Raw genomic sequence first — 26,708 nt, 5'->3', positions numbered from 1 at the left:
CACAAGGAGACGCCAAAAGATCACTAAACCTACTGCCTTGACCTGACTGTACAGGCTTCTATACGGATCCATTCAGAATCTAAAAGACACCTTCAGGCTTCAGCAGCGACCATTATAAAACACTTGTGCTTTTAAGCCAAATACACGCTGAAAAGAATAATGTACTGCCATCTGGACGTGAGTCACTATTCTGTCTGCCATTTCTGATTAAATCGTCCATGTTTTCTTTGCATTAGCGCTGTTTTGAACTTTGAACTGGAATCTTGAACTTTCCAGAAGTTTACTGGTTTCAAATGACCTCGGGGTAGTGTGCTTTATAGTGTCATTTCTAATCACCCAGACACTGATGCTTTGACTCAGTAACGGCAACATGTCGGAAGTGCCGGTACGCACGAAAAAGTGCTGGTACGCTAAAGACTAAAATTTCGAAGTGCACTTCAACCCACTTCAAGCACTGATTTCGGTTGATCAAATTAAATTAGAAATAAACATATGAAGAAATATTCTGGGTTCAATTCAAGATATGCTCTATCGACAGTATTGACATGAAAAATTGCATGTTCAGTAATACATTTACAATGTTAGTTTACAGGGCAAGGCCTTGCACCACAGTAAACATTAAAATACACACTATTTCCAAAGTATAGTGACAATATTTATGTGTGAAACATTTCAAATCACTAACCTTGTCTATAAAAAGTTACATCCAATATTTCAATCCCTGACAAGGCCATTCAAAGCCAGTAAACACTGCAAATGGCACACAAGGGCACCAGAAAGAGACTGTTACATTCAGAAATATCCTCCCACAGGAGGATGACTTCACATAGATGATTTAGAAACTTTACAGCTTTAAATAACACGCGATGTGCTTTGCCAACAGTACGAGATGCTTATTGCTCATTTTAATTCACATTTCCTGTCATGTGACCCACAGACCTTGCCCTGGAAAAAGCTCTGTTCGGCTGTGTGTTGAAGCCGTTGAAGATTCAGCTGCAGCAGACGCTCATTTCCCTCCACACTCAGGATGGCTCCCTACAGAAGATCACCGACAGCTTGCTGGCCTACCAGGAGGGGGCGCTGGAGCGCCTGGCTGTACGAGTGGGCGTCCTGGACGTCCGTGGCATGGACAGAGCGAAGGCGAAGCTCACGCTAATGCAGCGCAGCCATTCGCCCATTGACAAGGTGTTGCTTCTGCTGCAGGTGTGCAAGAGTGTGTACAAAGCCATGGGGACGCAACCTGGTGAGGAAAGATTTAGAGACTGGGTTGTCATTAGGTATAGAACAACTTTTAGTTTTTAAGACTCATTTCCTCTCTGCAGATCAGGACGTGGGGTCTGAGGACTTCCTACCAGCGCTGTCCTATGTGCTAGTTCATTGTAACATCCCACAACTGCTGCTGGAGACGGAGTACATGATGGAGCTGCTTGAGCCATCATGGCTGACAGGAGAGGGTAAAAACAAACACATACTGACTCCGTTTAAAACCAGTTTGGAGCTTGTTAGACTCGCTTCTAATGGATCCAATCAGTAGACGACACTTTTATGCTACCGTGTAAGATAACTTTTTAGATAACAGGTATTGGATGAGTTCTTCACAGATATGAGAATCCTAGACTGAGAGGAACAGAATCAAGGGTTATTCAAAGGCAATTATAAATATACAAATTTACATTAATTACGGGGAAATGTCAATCAAAATGGTTTCATTTAAAAACAATTAACCAGCTCTAAAGATGATGAAACTCCAGATTCTTAACAATAAAATGCAAACCTTTCGAGACAGACCTACCATACGCTCTGAGCTGCAAGTGGGTGTGATTTCCACATCATTTATCTTCATCAACTTCAATAGCCATATTCCCAGTGAAGAGCTACACTACCTGAACAGAGCAACAGCAATCAGAAGTTGCTGTTACCATGGAAACCCAGCTGCGAACACACACTTCCACGAAGTCTTATGAATTATGTAATCGAGTTGATCTACACTTTAAAACTACTTAAATGCATTATTTTTGAATTTAGATGTTCTGAAAATGAGTTTAAAAGTTTGAATTGTTGATGACTCCAAACTGGTTTTCATGGCTGTTTGTTTGTAGGTGGATACTATTTGACGAGTGTGTATGCCAGCCTATGTCTGATCCAGAGCAAGCCTGGGGCCACGCCCAGCTGCAGTCTGACCAATGAGGCTCAAGAGTACTTGAGGGAGTGGAGTAGGAGGCGGGGCCAAGAAGCCAAGACCCAGAAAGACAGTCAGCTGAAACAGGTTGAAACCATAGACTGCATTTTTTTTTTTTCATTACGCTGTATATATATATATATATATATATATATATACATACATACATACAGTCAAACCAAAAATTATTCAGACACCAGATATAATTTTTGATAATTTTTTTTACTTGTAGGACACTATAGTTCATTTATGTAAGTGAGTGTAAAATTTTTCAGACACTTTGACCTGACCATGTTTTGCTTAAGTGTTATCTGACATTATCAAGATGAATTTGTTCTGACACAGTTTAACAGTTCTTGTCATATTTTATTACCATGTTCTAAACTATAGCGAATAAATTGTGATAATGTGAGAACTGTTGAAGGTGTCTGAATGAATTTTGGTTTGACTGTATATACGCTATATATATCTATATATACATTTTATATTTAATATTTTATTGTTGTGTATTTTTCCTCTGTGCAGTCTTATTTAATCTGTTAGATAACAGGAAAATAACTTTTTAAGGGGCGGTAGATACAAAACAATTGACTTGTAATAATGTATATAATAGTATGTGACAAATTTGTGATTAGTACAGACTAATCACCAGGAAATAATGTAAGGCAGGTCTTGATTTTTATCAGAGGTTTGATTGGATTTTGAAGCGGTGAAACATGTTAGGTAACATTTATAAATTAATAATTTTTCCCTGCCCACACAGGCTTGATTACATAAGCCGAAACGTTGAGAATGTATTATGATTATTGATTATGAAAATGTTTTACTTTTAAATAGTTTGCACAGATTAATCATGCGCACTGAAACTGTATTAAGAATTTAAACAGTTGATTATTTATTTATTTGCAGTGAATGGGTGCCGTCAGAATGAGAGTCCGAACAGCTGATAAAAACATCACAGTAATCCACACCACTCCAGTCCATCAATTAATGTCTTGTGAAGCGAAAGCTGTGTGTTTGTAAGGAACAAATCCATCAGGATGTTTTTAACTTCAAACTATTGCTTCAGACTAAAATATGAGTCCATAATCCATAATACTGCTTTCTCCAGTGAAAAAGTCATCTCATCTGAATCAGGAGAGAAATATGCACGGATCAAGCACTGCTTACAAGCCAAAACAGTTCATAACAAATTTGTTGGTGGATTTTGATGTAAGAGGACTTTTGAGATGGACTGGAGGAAGCGTTATTATGGATTATGGACTCGTAATTTAGCTGAAAGCAACGTTTTAAAGTTAAAACTTCTTAATGATGGATTTGTTTCTTACAAACACGCAGCTTCTCACTTCTCAAGACATTAACTGATGGACTGGAGTGGTGTGGATTACTTGTGGATTATTGTGATGTTTTTATCAGCTGTTTGGACTCTCATTCTGACGGCACCCATTCACTGCAGAGCATCCACTGGTGAGCAAGTGATGCAATGCTACGTTTCTCATAATTTTCATCTTGTCTTTAAATCAACTATGTGTGTTTGTGTGTCTTGTTGTTTGCTGTGGGAGTGCAGAGGTTTGTGCGAGTGCTATTCCAGGACGACAGTCGTAGTGCAGTTCGAACACTCCTCTGGAAGGCGGGAGAAAACGTCGAGGCTTTAGCCCAGACCTGCGCCGGTCTGTTCGGCGTGACGGAGCCGCAGCACTACTGTCTATTCTGGAGGAGTGAAGGGGAAATGCGTCCTCTACCGGCCCACGTTCAGCCCCATCAGCTGGGTATGCATGAGGGAGCGTCGCTGTCGTACCTCCGCTCCGATCACGACTTCAGCAAGATGCGCAGACTGACCAGAGGAGGCGCCGTAGATCTGGGCGAGTCGGTGTGCGAGGAGTGAAGAGACGCAGGTGCACAATGTGACTTTTACATTTATATTTGTTGGTGGCAAGAGGATTATGGATGTCACAAAGTATTTGAATGCTGTATATGTGTTCAGTTCTATGGATGATGGTGATTATTTTCGTGTGTTCGGGTGTGTTGCGTGTCATCAGAGAGCACAATAGCAGTTCAAATGAATCGAAGCAAGATACTTGGTAATAATGCAAAAAGCAATATCTGCCAAACAGGAGATCTGGAAATGCTGTTCAGCATTTTGAGAGATTTAGCGGTCACTTATTGATTGGCTTGCAGAGGTGTATATTGCAAAGTAATACCAAAGTGTTGAATATAAACAAAAAAAAATCTAAATACAAATGAGTTATGTTTAAACAATATATCATATATGTACACATCTGACGTGCTCTGAGTAATGGCACTGTGTCTGCACTGGATGCATGTAGCATGTTGCATTAAATCACTCCTATTTGAATCACTGGAGCTGTTTACACTGGATGTGTCTGACGTGATGCACTTTCAGTTCACGCTTTCTGTTTTTGACACATTACAAAGCTGCCGCAGCCATTGTATTTCTTTCATTCATCTGAAATACAAACATGTATTTACAAATACCATAGGTGTGAAATGATAGATATTATTTTTATTTAATTCTACATTATGGCCACATAAAAAATTGTTTAAAAAAATCTGGGTTTGATTTTTTTTTTTTACGATTTTGATGTGAGATTTAACCCTTTCATTCAGATTTTCTTTTGAAGCTCCATTGCAGCACAACATCTCAAATTGTGTTTATGAACACGCATTAACATCACTTAAATGCTGATTAATTTATTTTTAATCAAGATATTAGCAAAATAGACAAATGTCATCTATTAAATATATAGTAGTACGTTTTTATACTAATTATTTTTGTTAAAATACATAGTTATATATACACTACCATTCAAAAGGGTAAAGATATTTTAATGTTTTAACTTTTCTGTTCACCAAGGCTGCATTTATAATATTAGAAATACAATAAAATCAGTAATATTGTGACATATTATTACAATTTAAAATAACTGTTTTTAGATAGATAGATAGACAGATAGATAGATAGACAGATAGTTAGACAGATAGATAGACAGACAGACAGACAGACAGACAGACAGACAGACAGACAGACAGACAGACAGACAGACAGACAGACAGACAGACAGACAGACAGACAGACAGACAGACAGACAGACAGACAGACAGACAGACAGACAGACAGACAGACAGACAGACAGATAGATAGAAAATCTATCTAAAATGTGGAAAATCTCTCTAAATAATGCTGGGTTAAATACAACCCAGCATTGGGTAGCTAAAATATGGACAAACCCAGCAATTGGGTTGTTTTGACCCAGCGGTTGGTTAAATGTTTAACACAACCTTCAGGGTAGTAACCCAACCGCTGGCTCAAAACAACCCAATTGCTGGGTTTGTCCATATTTTACCCAGCACTGGGTTGTATTTAACCCAGCATTTTTTAGAGTGTGTAATGCAAAGCTGAATTTTCAGCAGTTCAGTGTCACATGATCCTTCAGAAATCATTCTAATATGCTGATTTGCTGCTCAAGAAACATTTCTGATTATTATCAATGTTGAAAACAGTTGCTGCTTCATATTTTTGTGGAAACCGTGATGCTTTTTAATTTTTGTGATTCTTTGATGAATAGAAAGTTCAAAAGAACAGCATTTATTTGAAAGAAACCTTTTGTAACTTATAAATGCCTTTACTGCCACTTTGGATCAATTTAATGCATCCTTGCTGAATAAAAGCATTCACCTCTCTTTAAAAAAAAAATAAAAATCTCACCGACCCCAAACTTTTGAACAGTAGATTTTTGTCGAAACACATAGTTGTATATACAGTAACTACTGTATATCTATATAGTTGGAAACAAAGTTATTCACACATTTTGCTCTTGCTGAACTCTTAACATCGAGCTTTTATATATTCATATTCCGTTATGAGGTGAAGTGCAGCTTTGATACTTCCAGTGTAGACAACCGACACGCTTCCAGTGTGAATACAGTGTGATTATGGAGTGTGTAGTGAGTTTTGCAGTAACTGCTGGTACTACAGTCGTTTTGTGGTACTCTGGTTGATTTTATGAGTTTTACTTGAACTGCACCGGCTATATTTATTAGCTGATCATTGTGGACTTGCTCACTGAATCACCACTGGCCTAATATTTGTGTTTATTTGATTTATTCCTTCAGAAAGCAGACTATTTCAGTGTGTGAAGGATGTAGTGAACATGTGGCATCATGATCATTTGTGAATACTCATGTAAATAGACTCCAACGAATCCGGCTGGTTGTGTTTGGCAGACGTGTTCAGCACTAATAATGTATGTTGTGGCACTCTCTGGTTTCACCTCACGGTGGGCAGATAACCACGCAGACACTGTCAGGAGCTCCAATTATGGCTGCCCACAATTCAGCTCACTCCGGCAAGCAAATGTTGTTAAGTCAGGATGAATTTCTCTCTCAGACTGAAGAGGGCCATCAGCTGTCAAACTTGGGTATTTCATAGACCGGTTTTAGGTTTTAGTTTTAAGACAGGGTCATATGCATGAAACGGTGCCGTTTGTGCCTGAAAAATTCAAAAATGTTATTGTTTTTGAACCAGCACTAATACCCTATTTCCTAGCTGGGACTATTTTCAGGCGCTGCGTAATATCATTGCGCCTGCTGCACCCGTGGTACAGCAGCAAAGTTCCTTGATTATTACGCCGGAATGAGAGTATAGTTCCTAGCCATATCGGCCTAGAATATCACAACTTTTCATTTTCCGTCGGTCTTAGTACACGATGTAACTACAGAAGAGTCAAGTTTTAAATATGCACAAATATGACTTTCTTTCACATTAAGCACTTGACAGAGTTAACTCATACAGACACACACGGCAGCGTTTCCTGCGAATGTCCCGCCAAACGACTGTTTCATCAAACGCTCTTTCGCCGGTTTCACTCTGACTCTGAATGTGACATTGTAATACTTTCTTTCTACAGTGAACTATAACTATAATGTAATGCTTATTCTATGATCCATGGGGCTCTGATTATGACTTCAGTTCAGCTTTGATGCTTTTTATTGCTGGATCAGTTGAACTCGTGCATGCCTTCGTTTGTAATGCGGTTCATTGTGATGCATGAATGAACAATATGCTTCATATGGCATCATCACGCTCAGATTAATTTCTCTGAATGTTTACTGCCTAGGGAACAGTGCTGTACGCTTGTTCACTGACATACAGTATTAAACATACAGTATTATGAATGCAAACGCCTGACATCTGTCTCTCTGGAGCCGCTGGTTGGCGATTATGGATTATTGTTTGCTGTTTTATACACTCACATTGACCTGAACTTTAGTAAGTTTGTAGTCTTTGTAGCCCACAAGATGGCAGCAGCAACTTACTAATAATGTGTAATGTAGTTTTGCAGATCTTTTTCAGATTTGAATCATATTTGGTGGATTGGTTGGAAAAATAACAATAAGAAAGATTGATTATCAACAAGTGACTTTTATTGATCTATTTTAATATGTAAAAATGTTTAGCCAGGTCAAACTCTTCTCTCAATGTCTTTAGTTTCGATTTGCCATTTATTTCATTACATTTCTTTTTTGTGTACAGTACATGATGTGATTCAAACTTTAAACTTTGAGGTTAGAATACGCTTGGAATAAACGTCTGAAGTCTCCAGTTAGTTAAATCTGACAAAACGACAACTCGATTTAAAATGCAAAAGAGTTCATGAATAAAGAAAAATATTTTATTTGTTATTTCTAAAAATAACATTTGGCGTCTTAGTTTGGTTTAGTTTTTAGTAATTTTAGCTGCTTTCATCTTTTTTAAAAATATTTATTCATTTATATACATTTCTGTGTAGCTTTGATTAATTTTATTTCAGTTTTAGTTTAATTTTTAATAGTGATGTCAAACGATTAATCGCGATTAATCGCATCCCAAATAAAAGTTTTTGTTTATATAATATATGTGTGTGTACTGTGTATATTTATTATGTATATATAAATACACACACATGCATGCATATATTTTGAAAATATTTACATGTATATGCATTTATATATTTATATTCTTATATTTTATATTATATATAAATATATTTAATATATAAACATAAAATCTTTTTCTTAAATATATGCATGCATGTGTGTGTATTTATATATAAATATTAAATATACACAGCACACACACATATGTATAGATTATGTAAAAAAAACTTTTATTTTGGATGCGATTAATCGCGATTAATCGTTTGACAGCACTCATTTTTAATCTAAGTAATTCAAGAACCTTATTTATTTCGGTTAGTGGAAACATTACTCATTTTATTTTATTTTTCAAGTTTAATCTTTTCTTCTAATATTTCTATTTTATTTTATTTCAGCTTTATTCAAAAATTTTACATTTATACTTTGATGACAAATTTGCAAGAGTTAAATCTGACAGAATCGCCTTGAGGACTCATTCAGAGAGAAAAACAATTCATAAAGAGAGTAAAAATGCTTTATTTCTATTTTTACAATTATAACGTTTGGTGTTTTAGTTTGGTAAGACAGCAGTAATAATATTAAATCTTATTTGAAATAATCAATATGGCATGAAGTCTAAAGTATGACCAAGGTTATTTTAGTATCATCGAGATATTATTATAGTTTTTATTCATATTTTGAATGAGTTTTTATTTTATATTATGTGTTTTCATTTTACTTTGTTAAATTTTAATTTTGTTTTTGTAATTTTTATTCGTTTTTTTTTTTTTAAATATGTCTATATAGTTTCCTTTAATTTTTGTTATTTCAGTTTAGTTATTTTAGTACATGAAGATAAACTAAATGAAAATGAGAAATGTTGCCTTAGCAACTAAATGGAAATAAAATAAGTTTTATATATATATAATTTTATTTCACTCAGACCCGGTTTCACAGACAGGGCTTAGACTAAGCCAGGATTAGGCCATAGTTCAATTAGGACATTTAAGTATTTTTTATAAACGTGCTTAGAAAAAAAACATTACTGGTGTGCTGTTTGAGACAAAACAAAGGCACTGATATATTTTAAGATCAGTTTCTTTCAGTTGAAACAGCTCAGACTTACATTTTAGTCTAGGACTAGGCTTAAGCCTTGTCTGTGAAACCGGGGGTTAGAGTTTATTTTAACTCAAGTAATGAAAATAGTTTTGTGGTTTTAGTTTCAGTTCACTATAATAACCCTGACTATGACCTTTATGTATTTATTTGATCATTTATTTCGATAGCTAGGTAGTGTTTGAGTTACTTAGCTATACTTCAAAACCTGTAATTAGTCTTTAGAAATGCATCGGATGTCTATGATATGCAGTGTTTGAGCGTGTGGGTCAGTTTCATATGAACAGCAGTAGATATGAATGTGAAAAGGCTTCATCTCAGCGCTCCTCCCAGTTTGTCCAGCACCTTCAGGCCTCTCTCCTCGTACTCGGCTCGCGAGAGCCAGAAAGACTCTTTGTCTTTCATGATGTTGGCCAGCACCGCTCCTCCCATGAACACCATGTGTTTGCGCCGCGGAGGGTCTTCGATGCGGATCTTAAATTTCTGCGAGAAAACAGCAGTGGAGAGAACGCCAAAATCAGCTCGACTGAAACCAAATGAACTGAAAACGAATACAAAAGCTCAATTTCTGACATATAGCCTTCATCTTTGGATTGACGCTAAGTTTATTGTGAGCGGTACCTCTGTTAGCTTCATTTACATGTTAATAGCAGTGAACTGTATTGCTTTTCTAAGGCCTTTGTGATGTAAAACTGCTCAGCTGGGGCCTCATGTATGAATGTTTTCTACACACTAATTGAGTTTTTGAAAAGTCCATACACTAGCGGTCAACCAGTAATGGATAGACACTATTACAATATTTATTATTATTTTGAATTGGCTTGTAGTTTTCATATTTTCAGTTTTTCTTTTTAATTATAGTTTTAGTCATTTGGTTGTGATTTTATCTTTTTTATGAATATTTGTATTTTAAATATTTCTATATAATAAATGTTTTATTTCAATTTTACTTTTAGTAATTTAAGTACTTCAACCTCAACTTATTTCAGTTAGTTATCAAGGCAACATTTCTATTTTTTAAGTTTTTCTTTAGAAAAAAACAATTTTTTTATTTAATTTTTAAAAAATATCCATTTTATTAAAATTGTATTTAATTACAATTTTTCTAAATTTGTAAAATGTTTTTTCTTCTGAAGTTTTCTTTTTAATTTTACATGTAATATATACATATATATATATATATATATATATATTTTTTTTTTAGTTTTATTTCAATTACCGAAATTGTTATATATATATATATATATAGTTAACAGTAACAACACTGTAGCCCACTTGCAATTTTTTGTCTTGTTTTAAGCATAAATCTAGGAATTTTGAGGTTTATGCATAAATAATGTGAAAAAAATATTTTCTAATGGGAAAATAATACAAATAAGCTTAAAATGAGGTTTTAATATTGAACATAATCTTGCTTCTGAGGTAAATTTTTCTTGTTTTAAGGGTTTCTACTGGGGAGAAAAATCCAGAAATCCTAGCATAGGGATTAGCGACATTAGCGTTAGCATGACAGCTTACAGAAAGTTTCTCAGTGTCTCCCTTCAGCACTCTCTCCAGATACAGCTGCTTGATCTCGCGCTCCAGACGGGAGGGAAGTCCCGGGTACATGGTGCTTCCTCCAGACAGGACGATGTGCTTGTAGAAATCTGACCTGCAGATGGACAGTAAGACATGACGGAACATTTCATACGGAAATCAGTTTAATTTCTATCAGAAACGACTGTGACATGCTGAAAATGACCTGCTTCGGTTATATTTGACCTGAAATACTCCTTAACTGAGTAAAGTCTCTCCAAAAGCTCTTGGATATAAATATATCCCACTTGTTAGCAGAAGAACATTTGCAGAACAAATCTGTCCAATTACTGACCATCAACTTTTGCACCGAGTCAAGCATTAAGCGTCTAATTGAGGATGATGCTGTTGAATTATTCTGACCTGGTGTCAATGTCTGCTGCCTGGATGGTGTTGAAGAGCAGTTCTGCCACACCAACACCCTCCACGTTAATGAGATGAGGCTGGAAAAGAGCCTCTGGTGCTCCAAACCTCTCGCCTCCAACCGTTATCATCCGGCCGTCTGGTAACTGCACACAAAAAAGGTCAGTGAAATCTTTATATTTTGTAAAGAGGCCAGTTAAGTTTATATGCATGCGTGAGAAACTTCTAGCAGCTCTCTTGCGCCCCCTGTGTGCAGCTACATAGAGTGCATTAGTGCCATACTGCTTTTTGGGTATTTTCCCATTCATTTTTCTCATAGGGATTTTTAAAAAGTCTTCTTTTAGGCACTATAAGCTATGAACCAAGCTACAAGGTGAATCACAGCATTACAAACTTGGATTTTGAAACAAAGATGTATTTGAAAATCAAACAAACAGACAGGACTGGTACAGAAAGATACGATACTTTGAATGGTTTTAGTGAGGGGGAAAAAACTACAATCCCATGAAGCCTTACGAATGACAATCGAATTAAAAATCACGGCAAAATACAAAATATTCATTTAAAGTTGTTGATTTTATCTATCTGTGTTTTACGCAAAATATCAATATTTATACAACTATTTAAGTACTGAGAGTGTAGACCTACTTTTTACGTCATCGGAGACCAAATGATTACGTCATTTGTTGTGTTTCATGAGAGTGGGTGGAGCTAAAGAGCTCTTAGCGACTCTGATTGGTGGAATTTTTGCACAGCATCATGGGTAATGTAGTTCTCCCCCCACACAAATTCCACTGTTTAACAGGAATATTAAAAAAATTAGTTGAAATAATGTGAACATGATTTAAAACAAAGCATATACCATTGATTAACAATCCTTTAGTTCACAACAAGCCTGTCTTAAAATGATATAAGTTATTGTTAAAAATCTGTTTCCCTATGGAGAAATAGTTTTTACTGGAAATTGATGGTTTAACTGGAAATCTCAATTGGAAAGTTAAATTAATATGCACTAGATCTGTGATTCTCAGTTAGATTTGCCTCAGGACCCAAATACTGTAATGGACATACAGTATCGAACTTTGCCTATTTTTGTTCATGGTTTGTGAGGGCATTTCCTACAATACCTTCGTTTTCACCAGCTGTAAGTGTGTTTCTAGGGTTTCGAGTGTATTACCGTGTAGGACTCCACCAGGATTGTGGTCTCATTGGCCAGCTTCTGTTCCTGCTCAATGTTGTAGCCAACAAAACACAGTTTCTCCTTCATCATCCGCACCGTCTCGAAGTCCGCCGTGTGGTTGAAGGCATAGCCTCGCAGAAGCAAAAGCTACATGGATGGAATATACTGGATGAATATATAACAGATGAAAGATGTATTTTTTGCTAACACTTGGCATATATTGATAATGCCAGATGCAGATTGATCTTTTGAAAAATAAATCAATAATTCTAGATTGATTCTAGTTTTGATCCATTTTGAGATCATTTATGAAAATGAGTCTGCAAAATAGACAGTTTAATGAAATGTCCAAGGTTCAATAGAATTAAACCCTGTCGACAGTAATGTTGATTACAGGAAATGGGGCTTTGATGAACTTTCTATTAATCTAAGCACCATGAAACAACATTGGACCGTCAAAAGCTCATTTTGGGGGGTGAACGAACTAAACCGGTAACATCGCACTGAAGTGGTCCTCCTCAGCTTCCATGGTGAGAACAGAGAATATGAAAATGTCACCTTAATCAGATAGCGCGTGATGTCACGTCCTGCGATGTCTAAGCGGCGTGTGAGATGAGGGAGAGAGAAGCCCTCGTAAACGGGACAGATGTGAGTCACACCATCCCCGGAGTCGATCACCACACCGGTCAACAAACCTGCCACACGAACAAAGCGTACATTCAGGGTTTTCGAAATTGGGCCCCCTTTATACGGTTGTCGCTGGTTGATTTTTTATTTTATTTTTTCTCATAGGTTTGACATTTTGCATATTTGACTGAAACATTTATATTCATATATTATAAAACGGAGAGTTCCGGTCCTTGATTCTGATTGGCTGAGCCACGTTCAACGCTGTTGTAAATTACTCTACAAACACACACCTCTGTTTAGCTGTTATAAATTCACTGTAAACCACGGCTTCACGGGGCTTATTGCTTTATTTTCCCCATTTTATATTCAACCAGTGATGTGCAAGATGACAGGTTTTGTGAGGGAGCGTCCCATTCAGCCTCTGGGCTTCTTAGAAAACAGACTGATTATGAGTGATTTTCAAATCCCGCCTTTTAAATAAAACAGACAATCGGCGATTGGTAAGTCATCGATCGACCCGACATATAAGGTTTTTTAATGCTATTTGAGCTTAAGAAACAATATTTATGGGGCAGTTCATGTCAGATTATGTTGCTGATTTGAAACGTGCTATTTAAACCTGTGTGTAGTAAGAGGTTTTTGAGATTTCAGGATTTCCCCATTTAAAGTAGAAAGGACTTGGCATCTTGGATGCCCGAAATAGTTGCCCGGAGGCGTTGCGTATACAGCCGCCGAGTGAACAGAATTTCCTTAAAAAGGACTTTGGTATAATGCATAAAAGTGACAGAGTGCATAGGGCCCAGAGGCTGAGAGGGGCCCCCCCCACCACTGAACGTGATTTTGAGGGGGGCCCCATAGCAAATTCTGTGCAGTGGGCCCAGAATCCCTACACTGATGGGAGTGGTGTATTTTGAGTTCACTGTAAAAAAAATTTTTACATTTACAGTTTTTGTTGAGACCTAAACCTACTTTTTAATCTTCCGCTTACTTTTTTTTAAAAGTTGAAACAATAAGGCATCACTAATTATTCTAATGATAAATTATGAGTTGTGATAACTAATCGCAGCATTTTATTTATTTTTTACAGTGTTTTGATAACAGGGTGATTGAGCTATTCTGGCCTATTTTTGATGGCCATTGGCCTAGTTTTGTTTCGCAGACCTGGCAACCCTTTTTCTTTGTTGAACACATTAGAGAACGGTCTGTTTTACCCTGAGCGTAGAGAGTCAGCACGGCCTGAATGGCGATGTAGATGCCGTGGAACTTGTAGGTCTCAAACATGACCTCGGCGATCTTCTGCCGGTTCTTCAGCGGATTCAGGGGCGGCTCCGTCAGCAGGACCTTACAGTCGGGAGGGCTGATGTTGAGCCGCCGCGGGCCGAACGTGTGATCCCACAGGTGCAGCATGTCCTCCCAGCAGCGGACCATCCCGTTCTCCATGGGGTACGAGACCTCCAGCATGGAGCGGCATTCGCTCGCCTCGTCACCAACCATCAGATCCTGAAGACAGGTGAACAGTGTTGATTTCAGTATTGAACGAGTATTCAAATCACTGAATTACTGAGGGTATTGGATTTTTAATTAATCTTATTTACTTTAATAAAAATTGATTTTTATTCAGTTCATTTAAAATTCATCTGTGTATTCCATTAATTCTATATTCTGCTAATTTAAAGATGGAGTATAGTTTCTGCATCTCACGCAACTCCCAAATAATCTACTGTCTAACGTCAACAATCTTTGAAACTTTTTAAAAATAAAATTTTGTTACATATCTGAGAAATATACATCTATTTTAGAATAATAAATATGGCATTGCATGTGTTGTTTACATTATCTTTTTGTGGTTATTGAAACATTTGAAACAGCCTTGAAATGTACGAGAGTGCAAGGGATATATTATTGCATTAAATAATATAGAATAAGGCACTTAAAACCACAATAAAATATATATTAAAACGAGGAATATAGTTATTTGAAATAGTAAACTGTAATAAATGAGAGATGTTTTATTGCTACAATGTGTATTAGTGTATTTATTAATATGCTATATATTATATATTTATTAATATTTTGAATAGTTTTATATTTTCAGGTTGTATTTTAATTTTAGTTTAAGTTTTAGTAGTTTTATGTTCTTTTGTCATTTTTATTGTTTTTTAAATATTTTTGTATAACTTTAATTTCTTTTTATTTGTTTTAACAGTTTTATTTCAATGTAATTTTATTGTTTTAACTGTATTTATTTCACTACTTGGTATTGCAACATTTTAAAATTTCATTAAATTTTTTCATGTTATATTTTTATTTCAGCTTTATTTTAATTAGGGAAACAATTGTAATAATTTTAGTTTTAGTTAACGATAACAACACTGGTGTGTGTGTGTGTGCGTGCGTGTGAGACTGTGTGCGTGCTTGTGTGTGTGTGTGTGTGTGTGTGTGTGTGTGTGCGCGCATGCGCGTGTGCGTGTGTGTGTGTGTGTGTGTGTGTGCGCGTGTGTATTTTTGTGTTGTTTTGCCCGGATAACTCACCTTGATCTCTATATTCCCAACTTTTGTGTCTGAGCGAATGATGGGACGTCCCACCAGGGCTGGGAAGATGTGATCGGGAAAATTGGAGCCAGCAAAACCACACTTGACAAACTGCAGACATTATGTGAGAAGATGACAACTCAGTTCTCTTCTATACCTATTTCAGTTTTCTAAGGTCAGCGCTGCAGATATTGCACCGAATTGTCTGAGATTAGCTTGTTTTGAAGAACTGCAACTTCCCCAACTCCCTCTAACTTCCCTTTATGTTCACTAAACTGTGTTTTAAAGTTTCAGGTCATGAATCTCCAGACTAGAGAAGCACAACACTAGCAAACTTCAAAGTTTAAAGCACTTCCTCATTTGTGACCAATAACCATGTATCTTTTTCCCTGCCACCTTTTAAGGTGAAGTGAGTGGTGTTTCTGGGCAGACGTGTTCAGACAGATTTCAGCAATGCAACAGGCCTCTGCATGAGCCCACGGCAGGCATGCAGCAATGCAGTCACTACAGTAAAGTCATGCAAATAAAGTTTCTGAAATCTTATTTGTGTTTAAAAATTTAGTTAAGAATGTTGGAAGCTTTTAAAACGGCAATATATATTTAGTTCTATGACAGTTTCTGAATCAAAACAAGTTTCCTTCAACATTCATTTAAACACAAATAGTGTTGCTGTTCAGTCCTGTGCATCAGTATCCAATATTTAAATCAGTGATAGTCTCTAGCAGCAGATATATTGCTTACATAGAGTTTTAGCCCCAGAATAATGACTTGTAAATCTCTTACCCCCGTCCCATTGTCACAGACGACCACTTTCCTCCCGCCGCTGTCCATGCTGTTTCAGAGGAGCTGCAGTGCATTCAGTGAGGATGCAGACGCTCGTCAGTCTCAGTCAAGCTGTTTTGTGAAGTGAGGTCAGATTTAAAGGGGCAGGTTTACCTGAGGAGGAACAGAGCGACTCCGCCTTCACTGCAAGCACTGCTTGTTACACTCTAAAAATATGACATTTCATGGAAAGATAATGCAGAAATCTTACAGTAAAACCTGTTAATTGGTGAACTGCCAGTCACCTTATCGTACAGTAAATATATTATACTTTGAAAGATGTATATATCTGAAATATGTAAATAAAAAACTGTAAAATATTGTGAAAAATGATGCATAAAAATAACGAACTACCTTATAATTGAGAATTTATAATTAAGAAACTAATGCATGTATTTTTACGGTAAAAAAAAAAAAATGAAATCCCAAAGGAAAGACCTTTTAAGTCACATTATCATACAATAAAATGTTGCATTTTAAAAGACAATACATGTCATTTAAATATTGTGGAAAATTATACATAAAAACCTTATAATTGTGAAAATGTTTAGTCTATTTAACGAAGCAATTTTTACAGTAAAACCGTAAAAATCCCAAAAGAAAAACCTTTTATCCTGCAGAGTTACACTCTAAAAATATGCAATTTAATGAAAAAATAATTTGTAGTGATAGTGAACGTATCATACAGTAAATATATTTGTATTATATTTCAAAAGACAATAGATATTTCAATTACTGTAAAATGTTACCTTATAATTGAGAAAATGTATACGTAACAAAGCAATATGAATTTTTATATACAAGTAGGGATCGAAAGATCAGAATTTCTTCTTTTGCGTTTTAGAGAAAGTTGTGCAGATTTGTAATGACATGAGAGTGAGTAAATTATGACAAAATTCTCATTTATCATTAATTATTCCTTGAAATGGTGATTTAGGTTTTGTAAAGCTGTATTATTGTTGATGCTTATGAGCGACTTTTGTTTTACCAGCCGTTTAGCATCTACAATTCACACTTGGAGTCTCTTAGATTCAAAAATAATATCATTTATTTCAAAACTGCAAACAGCAGACAAATGAAAACAAGACAGTCATGTGAGTATGGGTGTGGAAATGATAAATGACAGACGGTCATAAAGTTTGATGCCGTCCTCAAAGTATAGGCACATAAAAAGCTGAGTGACTGAAATGAAATGTACAGAAAGTTGATTGCAAGATGGTGTGTGTTCACAGTGTGTCCAAATTCACAGCGTATTAAAAGGTAAGCAGCATTAATATTCCATAACGTCAGTTAATCTATGTTCATCCAGACTACATCATTATATTCCCAATGGACCTAAATCCTCATTTAAGAACAAAAAAACAACAAAATGCAATGTTAGCACAATAACTGACATAATCTACACTACATTCTTATGAAAACATACAGCAGCAAGTTACCTCTACCTTCTGTTTTCAGTGGGAACAAGCAGATCAAACCGCTTCATGGTTTTGACAGATGTTTGTAGTGTTATGAAAGGCCTGGCTGGACGATCTAGATTAGATTTCAAATACGAAATCTGCATAATAGATGTCCTTCTGTGTGATATGTCTCCTATTTTGTGCCACCTGAGTATTAGAATGATTGAAAAAGCCAATGAGCCTGAAGAGATTGATTTGGCACGTGCCTTTTAAGAGGTCCGCAGTCTAAAAATTGTAGTTCCTCTTTGGTCAGGGACGAACCGATCACGAAAAAGGGAGCAACTGAGAACTCCGTTCTTTTTAGTCCGATTTCTTGCAATTTAAAACAGCAAATCGAGCTGATTTCTCTGTCTTTCCTTTAAGTGCATGTACAAGCAGCAGTCCTCTGCCCTCCAGATGCTTCAAACTCTCGTGTCTTTCGGTCCGTTTCTCGGAGGGCAGGTGCAGGCGTTCTTCACGACTCAAACTCGCTGTCGCTGCTGACGGATATGTCTGGCGTGGAGGCCCCGGTCCCCCGCGGCCCCGTGCCCGAGCTGCAGTCGCTCCCGGGGCGATGCGGTGAGGAGCCCTGATGGTGCGTGTTGTGCTCCGAGGAGCATTCTGGAGAGCTTCTGGAGGGAAGGAGGGATGAATCTTGCTGCAATCTGGCGAAAAAAATGAGAGGTAGAAGAATATTTTACTCTATGCTTGAGATGCAAATCAGTCTCTAGTCTCTTAAATATAAAGGTTCCAAATGGAGGTTTTTTGCAGTGATGTCATAAAAGAACCATTTTTTGATTTCCCAGAGAACCTTTAAGTGTACGGTTCTTAAAAAAGAACCATTTTTTTGAAGAACATTTTAAACCTTTTGTGGAATGGAATAATTCCATGGATCTTCAAGGAACCATCGATGCCAAAAAACAACCTTTATTTGTAAGAGTGTAAAAGCACATAAAACTCATGCGCTTTATTTCAGCTCTTCTGAAGCTATACAATAGCTTTGTGTGAGAAATACAACCAAATCTGTCTTGTAATTATGTGGGAATGTCATATGCGTACTTTTATAGTGCTTTTTGTCCTTTTTGGAGCTTGGGTGTATAAATCACACATTTACTTAGATGTACGTATAGAGATTCTGCCTAAAAACGTATTTTGTGTTTCACAGGAGCAAGAAAATAATATGAGCAACAATGTAGGATTAAGTAAATTATAGATTTTTTTATTATTGATTTATATGAGCTGTTTGTATTCCTGTAAGCTTCAGTTGGTAACACTTCACAATAAGGTTTTATTTGTTATCTTTAGTTAACTATATTAGTTAACATGAAAAATACTTACAGAATTTATTCATCTTAGTTAATGTTAAGATCAACATTTACAAATACATTATTAAAATCAAAAGTTGTATCTGTTAACATTAGTTAATGCAGTGGTTCCCAACCCTGGTCCTTGAGGCACCCCAACACTGCACATTTTGCATGTCTCCTTTCTCTGACACACTAATTTCAGGTCTTGGAGTCTCTACTAATGAGCTGATGACCTGAATCAAGTGTGTTTGATTAAGGAGACATGCAAAACGTGCAGTGTTGGGGTCCCTCCAGGACCAGGGTTGGGAACCACTGAGTTAATGCACTGTGAACTAATATTAACTAACATTAACAAAGGTTAATAAATGCTGTAAAAATATATTGTTCATTGTTAGCTCATGTTAGTTAATGCATTAATTAATGTTAACAAATGAGACCTTATTGTAAAATGTTACCCTTTACTGAATATCATGTAATGTGCTTTTTGCAATTGCGTTTTATTAAAATTTTGAATTAGCTTTTGTTTTTGTATGTTTGTATATTTTAAATGTGCTTTTGGCGTTCTTATTAGCATATTGGCTGTTTATTAGTACTTATAAAGCACATATTAATGCTTTATTCTGCATAACCGTATTTTAGATCCCTTAATCCACCGTACCTAAACTTAACAACTACCTTACTAATTATTAATAAGCAGCAAATTAAGAGTTTGTTCAGGGAAACTTCCCTATTCTAAAGTGTTACCGTTTTGGTTAATACTAACAACAGTGAATGAGCAATGAAATACAAATGCCTTGTTTTTTGTTTCTCAGCCATTCATTTTTAGTAGAGTGTATGAGTTTGTGTACCTGTTTTTAGCAGACGCTGCTCTGTCCCGCTGTCTTCTGTTTTTGAACCAGTTTCCCACCTGAGTGGGTGTGAGTCCCGTGGCCTGAGCCAGATGACGCTTTCTGGAGGGGTTTGGATAGGGATCCTGCAGGTACCATTCCCTCAGGAGGCTACGGGTTCGCTCCTAAAAGACACAAAACCAAGAGCACTGTCACTTAGTCCAAAAAATGACATTTACTTCAAAGTTACATTACCGTTCAAAAATGTGGAGTTGGTAAGATTTGTAATATTTTTAAAGAAGTCTTTTCTGCTCATCAAGGCTGCATTTATTTGATCAAAAATACAGTAATAACAGTGAAATATTATTACAATTAAAATAGCCGTTTTCTATTTGAATACATTTTAAAATGTAATTTATTCCTGTGATGTAAAGCTGAATTTTCATCATCATTACTCCAGTCTTCAGTGACACATGATCCTTCAGAAATCATTCTAATATACTGATTTGCTGCTCGAGAAACATTTCTATTATCAGTGTTGAAAACAGTTGTGCTTCTTCATATTTCTGTGCAAACTGTGATCTCATTAAAACAGATTTTTGTGCACATTTTCAGAAATGAACTGTAATAACCTATTTGGCGTAGCTTAAAGGCACAATTTGTGATTTTCGCCGATAATGCAAGTACACAAGTCAGCAAAATATATAACACTGTTCTAGTGGTTTTTGGATATTTTAATAAAAAAATCTTACGTATTGTGCCTTTAATGTCGGATTCGCTGTTGAAAGAGTCTTAAAAAGATCAAGAAGGATTATATCTCTTTAAAGCACATTTAAAATAATCAGTCTGCAGGGTCGGATGCATTTATAGATCACTATAACTTGGAGAAACGTTGTTATCTGGGTGCTAAAGAGGATTCGAGTCAAAAATCAACTTTTCTTCATTTGCACTGTTTGTAGTGTTGATTTGTTACAATTAGCTTCACTATATACATTTGTAGTCGTGCAGAAGTCGACATTTCATCATGATGTCCTTGGAAATCCAAGCTAAGAAGGGCAAAAGTTGTTATTAGGCTTAAAGCACTGTTCTGGGATCAGGCCTTCTGAAGTCAATCCTGGTTTGTGTGTTAAAGTGCTCGAGATCAGATACATATAGCGCTAGCCGTCTTATCTCATTTACTGTCTGCTGCAGTGATTAAGCTTCATTTCCTGCATTTCCACCTTTGTGAAGTGAACCAGCACGTAGACCACTTCATAATCCACTTTCCGTTTCGATTCACATTCGGCCAGACTGCAAAAACAATCACGGACTCAGAGAATCGTTATGAGGGCTTTGCAAAGCAGTTTAGCTGTGAGTTAATCTGGCCACTAGCGTCTGCAACAGGGTGAAAAGGTAGAAAGTCATCATGCGGAATGAGAGCTTAAATGCCACAGGTGGTCCTCGTCTCAAGAGGCTTAAGAAGCGACGGCGGCGTCTCAAATATATATATATATATATATGTGTGTGTGTGTGTGTGTGTGTGTTTCGTTTAAATACATGAGTGAAGGAAAAACATCCACAAGTTAAGCTTGATTAAAAAGCATGCAGCTCATGCAGCTCATGAAGCTCTTTGAGAGCGTCGCAACTTCGGAGAAGATAAAATATGAGAGTTTGAATTTGTTTAACATTTATGGCCACTGCATAACCCAGTGCATAATTTCTATCTGTGCTATTTCAAAGCTTTTATGACTAATTATTTTAAAATGTGGCAAGTAGTCATAATGAGTGGGTGTGTCCAAAATATCCTCCCTTCAGTCTTTAATAACTTTAAACTCAGAAAAAGGTACTTGAAAGCTGTCACTGGTGGGGTCCCTTTTCAAAAGGCACACTTTTGGACAATTTGTACCCATAAAGGGTGCATACCTTAAAGATATATTAGTAGAAAAGAGTACGGCCCAGTCACATATTTTGTACCCTCTTTCCTTAGAGTGTACAATGAAGTTTTGCATCTTTCCCAAGTTTTGTGTCTCACCTTAAAGCAGTGCGTCTTCTGCTCGCCGTCCCAGATGGTCCGAGGAAGGGGGAACTTCTTCCGGATGCGGTACTTCTCCACCGGGCCCAGCGGCCTCCCCCTCAGGCGCTCCGCCTCGCGGTAGTGCGCGTCCAGCCACAGGTCCTGCAGCTTGGCGTGGGACTCCCGCGTGAAGCGGTGGCTCTGCAGGATCTGATAGAGAGCCTCGAAGTTCCCGCCGTGGAAGGCGACGAGAGCGCGGGCGCGCATCACCGACTCGTGCCGGTTGAGGAGTTCGCCGGCCGAACCGGGCACCGCGGCGGGCAGCGACCAGAGGAAGCGACCCAAGCGCTCCATATCTCCAGTCTCCTCCAGATTCTCGCAGACTCGAGCCACCTGCTCAGGTGTGAACATCGGCAGAGGAAACATGACTAGGTTCGTCTGTCTGGTTTTAGGTTGGAGTTGGGCGCGTCTGTTTATATCACCATTGCGCGCGAGCGACTGGATCCACCGGACGCGTCTTTCTGATCGCTGCTTCAGCTTTACAAACACTGATACACCTGTTATATACAGTGCCTCTAAACCGACTGATTTCTCGGTAGGATCTGGGTGTCTTCCAGTGCGCGGTGCCGTTTCTAGTAAAGGAGGAGCGGCAGAAGTCAAGCCTATTTATAGAGAGATTGAAAGAGCATCTTTGTGCTTGTTTTGAGGGGGATTATCTTAGGGGGGGGGGGGGTTGCTGTTCGCGGAGGGACTGACGGGATGATCGGGTTGTTAGACTAACAGGAGTACATTAACTGTCAGGATGGCCGACAGAGACTTATTTCATTCTGCTGGATAAATGGAAACCTAATGCAGTCAGTGAAAACAGTTCGGGTTTATAGCGCATGATGAGCCAGGATGTGTTCATCGGGGTGGCCAAGGGGAAGGGGCCGGCACCCAGTCTGGAGTGGCACAGAAATCTTCACTATTTCAGTATAAAAATGTGTTTGACTATACAGTACTGGACTGTTTTAGTGCCTAAAACGCAACTGAATACAATTAATTTGTACTTAATTGTAATCGAGGTACTTTTTTTTTGTATTATTCCTCACCTCCAGGCTCACTATAGCTTTATTGCTCAGTCTGCTTGGTTCTGGTTCTCAACTGCCCCAAAGCTTGTTCTGTATGAGACATGCACTTCAAAGTTTAGTCAGCCTTCACTGAATTTGATATAGCCTAATCAATGAACTCTGAAAACGTAAACAGTGAATGTTTAAATTAATTGCAACGGTTCTTTATACCTACATTGAACTGTGCACAAAGGAAAAGGGAAATAAAACCTGTTCACTTTTGAAAAAGGGCGGAAGTCAACAGCACATAAATGCCAGAATGTAAATGGAGTTATTTTTATGCATTTAAATATGGTTTCATTTTCGTACTTTACAAATTAACGATTTACATTTACAATTTACGTAATTTACAAATTAGCAATTTTCTAGTACAAGTGCACTGTGCTCACATTTACTTGTGCATTAGTGCATTTTTATGTGCATTAAATTACACATAAAAAAATACATACGCATATCATCTTGCGCCTTATTATTGTAATCTCGAATTGCAGAATATTTTAGTAGCTACATGCATTTGAGAGACGTAAATGTGATGCATATACATGCATGCACAGTTTTGCACAGATTTAATCGCCTTTTTGGTGATTTCATGACTTAACTGATGACAGAATTAGACGTTGTATGCATAGCTTCTTGCGCGCTTTATTTGTGATGCGCCGCATATTCGCGTACAGTTGAAGAGTGTGCGCCGTGAGCAGTGTAAACTGCTGACAGGACAGGAAAGTTTGTTTTTCGAAGTTTTACTGACAACATCTCATCAGACCGCAGTTCACTGTTGTTCTACTGAAGCTCGTTTGACTCGCGCCTGGCGCTGAAGTGAAGTTGAAAAGTCTCCGTTTGATGTGGTCGTAAAGAGATACGGCGGTTCCGCGTCTTAAACGCATTTCTTGTCAAGAAAAAAGACCCAAAAGCTGCAGTTGTGAGTGCGAGGCAAGCTTCAGTAGCTCCGCCCCTGAGCACATGATAGAGTTTGATCTGTGAATAAGACGCAGCACTGTAATGTGAGTTTGTAGTGATATTGTTAACACAATGTTAACTACACTCTTGGAAAAAGAAGGCATTTTGTTGGTGTTGATGGTTCCATGAACATTTATGGAACTTTTCCATTCCACAAAATGTTCTTTAGATTGTTAAAAAGTTCTAAATACTATGGTTCTTTTTAAGAACTGTTTACTGAAAGCCTGTTTGAGGAACCAAAAATAGTTCTATGGCACTGCTTCGAAAACCCACTTCTGAAACCTTATATTTTAAGTATGTTAGTGATGAAATGGCATCAGTATAAGGTTAAATAGATTATGAAACCTTTCAAATTGATGCACCTTACTGTTCTTAATTGCACTATTCACATCTAATTACTTGAAATTACTAGAAACTTATCTATGTTAGAATTGTCTGCTCATATAAAGATACAATGGCACTGATGAACATGCAAGTGAATTTTGGTCATTTTGCAAATTGTACACATATGACGCATGCATTTTTTCTTTAAAAATAACAAGTTTCATTTATAATATTTAAATTATTATAAAGTACAAAAATCAACTATAAGCTTATATTCTGTGTCTATCTATCTATCTATCTATCTATCTTGCTATCATTTCTGGTTGATCACAAACAGACTAGTCACTTAACTAGCTAAAATAAGAATATAACAATTAAAACAATTATAATAAATTATAATAACACATAAAATAAATGTATTTTTTTTATATAACAATAATTTTAATAATTAAAAAATTATATAATTATAATTATATTAATAAATATTTAATAATTTTCTATCAATCAGTCATTTGTAATGCTTGTCTGCTGCCTTGTTGGTGAAAATGAGTAAAAACATCATTTAAAAATCCAAATAATAAAAAATATTATGGCACAACCAAAACACTCTGTACTATGCCAAAACTGGAGTTGAGAAAAATGTCCTCAAAGTTTTTTTTATTTTGATCAAACTGATGTAGATTTTCACACTTCTCTCTGAATAGTTGAGCAGTTCTGACATTTTATTTTTATTCATTTATTTTTGTTGTTGTTGCTGCATTTATCCTGTAGGACGGAAAGATGCACTAACCATTTGTGGCCTGTTCAGAATGATTTTTTTCGTGTGTATGTGGTTTGAGTTGATCAGGCGCTGTTGGCATGGGCTCATGCAGTCAGAAGGTAAATGGACCAGAGGCCTGTGGTGTTGTGGTACCGTCTTTAATTGGGATTTGATCGGAGCGAGGCACTTAGGCCGTGGAAATCACGATCACATGCCGGTCCGAGGAGACGGTTTGAGATGCATGTTGCCTAAATCGCTTCAGAATCCACCACAATCCCGACTGACTAATACCTCCTTAATTAATCTGGACGCGGTTCTACCGTCACCACTGTGACCCTGGAGCAGCTCTGAGCGCCTGATGCCCAACACCACCTTAGGCCACCTTATTACAATAATATCCCCTCTCGAGATCTGCTGGCCATTAATCAGTCCGGCACAAGACAATTTTACTATTAATCCGGTTTAGCATAAGCATCTGTCAACAAATTGCTTAAACAAATGCACAACTATACCCTTATTGTTGAAATATGCCTGGCTGAGGCTGATTAGATGTGTTGTGAACCGACTGTTAGTGACCGTCTGACACTAAATGGACACCGTCTGGTTCTAAATGACGATCTGACATATATATATATATATATATATATATATATATATGTGTGTGTGTGTGTGTGTGTGTGTATATATATATACACACACACACACACGCATGCACACACACAAAATAATGTACATACAAATATTTTAGTGAACATAATTTATTAAAAAGACATAAACCTGTAACCATCACAATGCCACCTTATAAAATGATCTAATATAATACTAATACTAAATACTAATTAAAAATACATATAATAACATCATTCTTTGAGGATTTTTTTGTTTTCAAAAAAAAACAAAAACACATCCAACAAGAGCAAATAGGGGTCAGGGAGGAAACAGACATATCAAATAAAACATAATAATAATAAATAAATAAATAAATTTTTTTTTGATGGATGTGCAACTAGCAAATAACATTATCTTCTGTATTAAGTTCATACAAAGATCAGAATCATTATTAAGGAGACACAGACCTGAAATAGGAATATAGACAGAATCTATTTTATATTTTTATGGTATATTTTTTACAGTCAACATACATGAACCTTTTTAAATATAGTAATTTAATTGATGCATTTTTAATCAAATTCGTTTTAAATCACTTTTTTAGTTCTAGATTTGTGGAATGACCCTTCTGGGTTTTTAAAGTTCACATCAGAATGGCTTTTTGTTAGTTTTTTATGTTTCATGTTCTAATTGGAATCTTCAAAAGAAACATTGGGTGCTGAAATCTTTTAGTTCTGGACGAGCTCACAGTATTGTGTCTGACTGAGCGGCTGCAGACTGCATACGGCTTAAAAGGAGTCTTAATCGTGCTTTGGGGGCAAATGATGTTAAATCTTCACACGGACTGGTCAATAAAGGTTGCAGTCAGGTGAAGGTCGAGATTTGGAGGCTTTTATCTGATCTGTCTAGATCTACATTGATCCGTCATTATATGAAGGGATTTGTGTATCCTGAAAGTTATGTGTGTTTGCTGTCATGAAGCACAAAAGCCTTTGTTATTCCATTAACATCTGTTACCTGTGATAAATCATCTTTCATCACCACTAATACACTCATAGACGACTTTAATA

The 26,708-nt window shown here is 36.8% G+C and overlaps 3 protein-coding genes across 3 annotated transcripts in view; 1 reads left to right on the top strand and 2 right to left on the bottom strand.

The window, feature by feature from the left end:
• rin1b (Ras and Rab interactor 1b) overlaps positions 1-4,628 on the top strand; it is a 15,166-nt gene extending 10,538 nt beyond the window's left edge. The window contains exons 6-9 of the mRNA XM_016562683.1: positions 938-1,243; positions 1,323-1,454; positions 2,100-2,266; positions 3,747-4,628. Of these exons, the coding sequence (XP_016418169.1) occupies positions 938-1,243; positions 1,323-1,454; positions 2,100-2,266; positions 3,747-4,064 (923 nt within the window). The 3' untranslated portion in view covers positions 4,065-4,628. The remainder of the gene's footprint in view (positions 1-937; positions 1,244-1,322; positions 1,455-2,099; positions 2,267-3,746) is intronic.
• Positions 4,629-9,372: 4,744 nt separating this feature from the next.
• On the bottom strand, positions 9,373-16,384 carry LOC107747924 (actin-related protein 2). The gene is made up of 8 exons (XM_016562538.1): positions 16,275-16,384; positions 15,492-15,602; positions 14,171-14,459; positions 12,888-13,024; positions 12,327-12,476; positions 11,150-11,295; positions 10,730-10,862; positions 9,373-9,694 (listed from the first exon to the last, which is right to left on the bottom strand). Exons 1-8 carry the CDS (start codon positions 16,320-16,322, stop codon positions 9,524-9,526), a joined length of 1,185 nt encoding a protein of 394 aa, XP_016418024.1. The 5' UTR covers positions 16,323-16,384; the 3' UTR covers positions 9,373-9,523.
• A 1,029-nt stretch (positions 16,385-17,413) lies between these two features.
• On the bottom strand, positions 17,414-22,503 carry six7 (SIX homeobox 7). Its single transcript, XM_016562743.1, has 3 exons — positions 21,898-22,503; positions 19,908-20,071; positions 17,414-18,417 (listed from the first exon to the last, which is right to left on the bottom strand). The coding sequence occupies exons 1-3, from the start codon at positions 22,303-22,305 to the stop codon at positions 18,228-18,230; spliced, it is 762 nt and encodes a 253-aa protein (XP_016418229.1). The 5' UTR covers positions 22,306-22,503; the 3' UTR covers positions 17,414-18,227.
• Positions 22,504-26,708: the final 4,205 nt, after the last annotated feature.

Source organism: Sinocyclocheilus rhinocerous, unplaced genomic scaffold (assembly GCF_001515625.1).
Source record: "Sinocyclocheilus rhinocerous isolate Xijiao unplaced genomic scaffold, SAMN03320098_v1.1 scaffold1183, whole genome shotgun sequence".
In the NCBI taxonomy this organism is placed as follows: domain Eukaryota; kingdom Metazoa; phylum Chordata; class Actinopteri; order Cypriniformes; family Cyprinidae; genus Sinocyclocheilus; species Sinocyclocheilus rhinocerous.
Note: the sequence above shows the minus strand (reverse complement) of the source record. Positions and strands in the feature narration are given on the sequence as shown.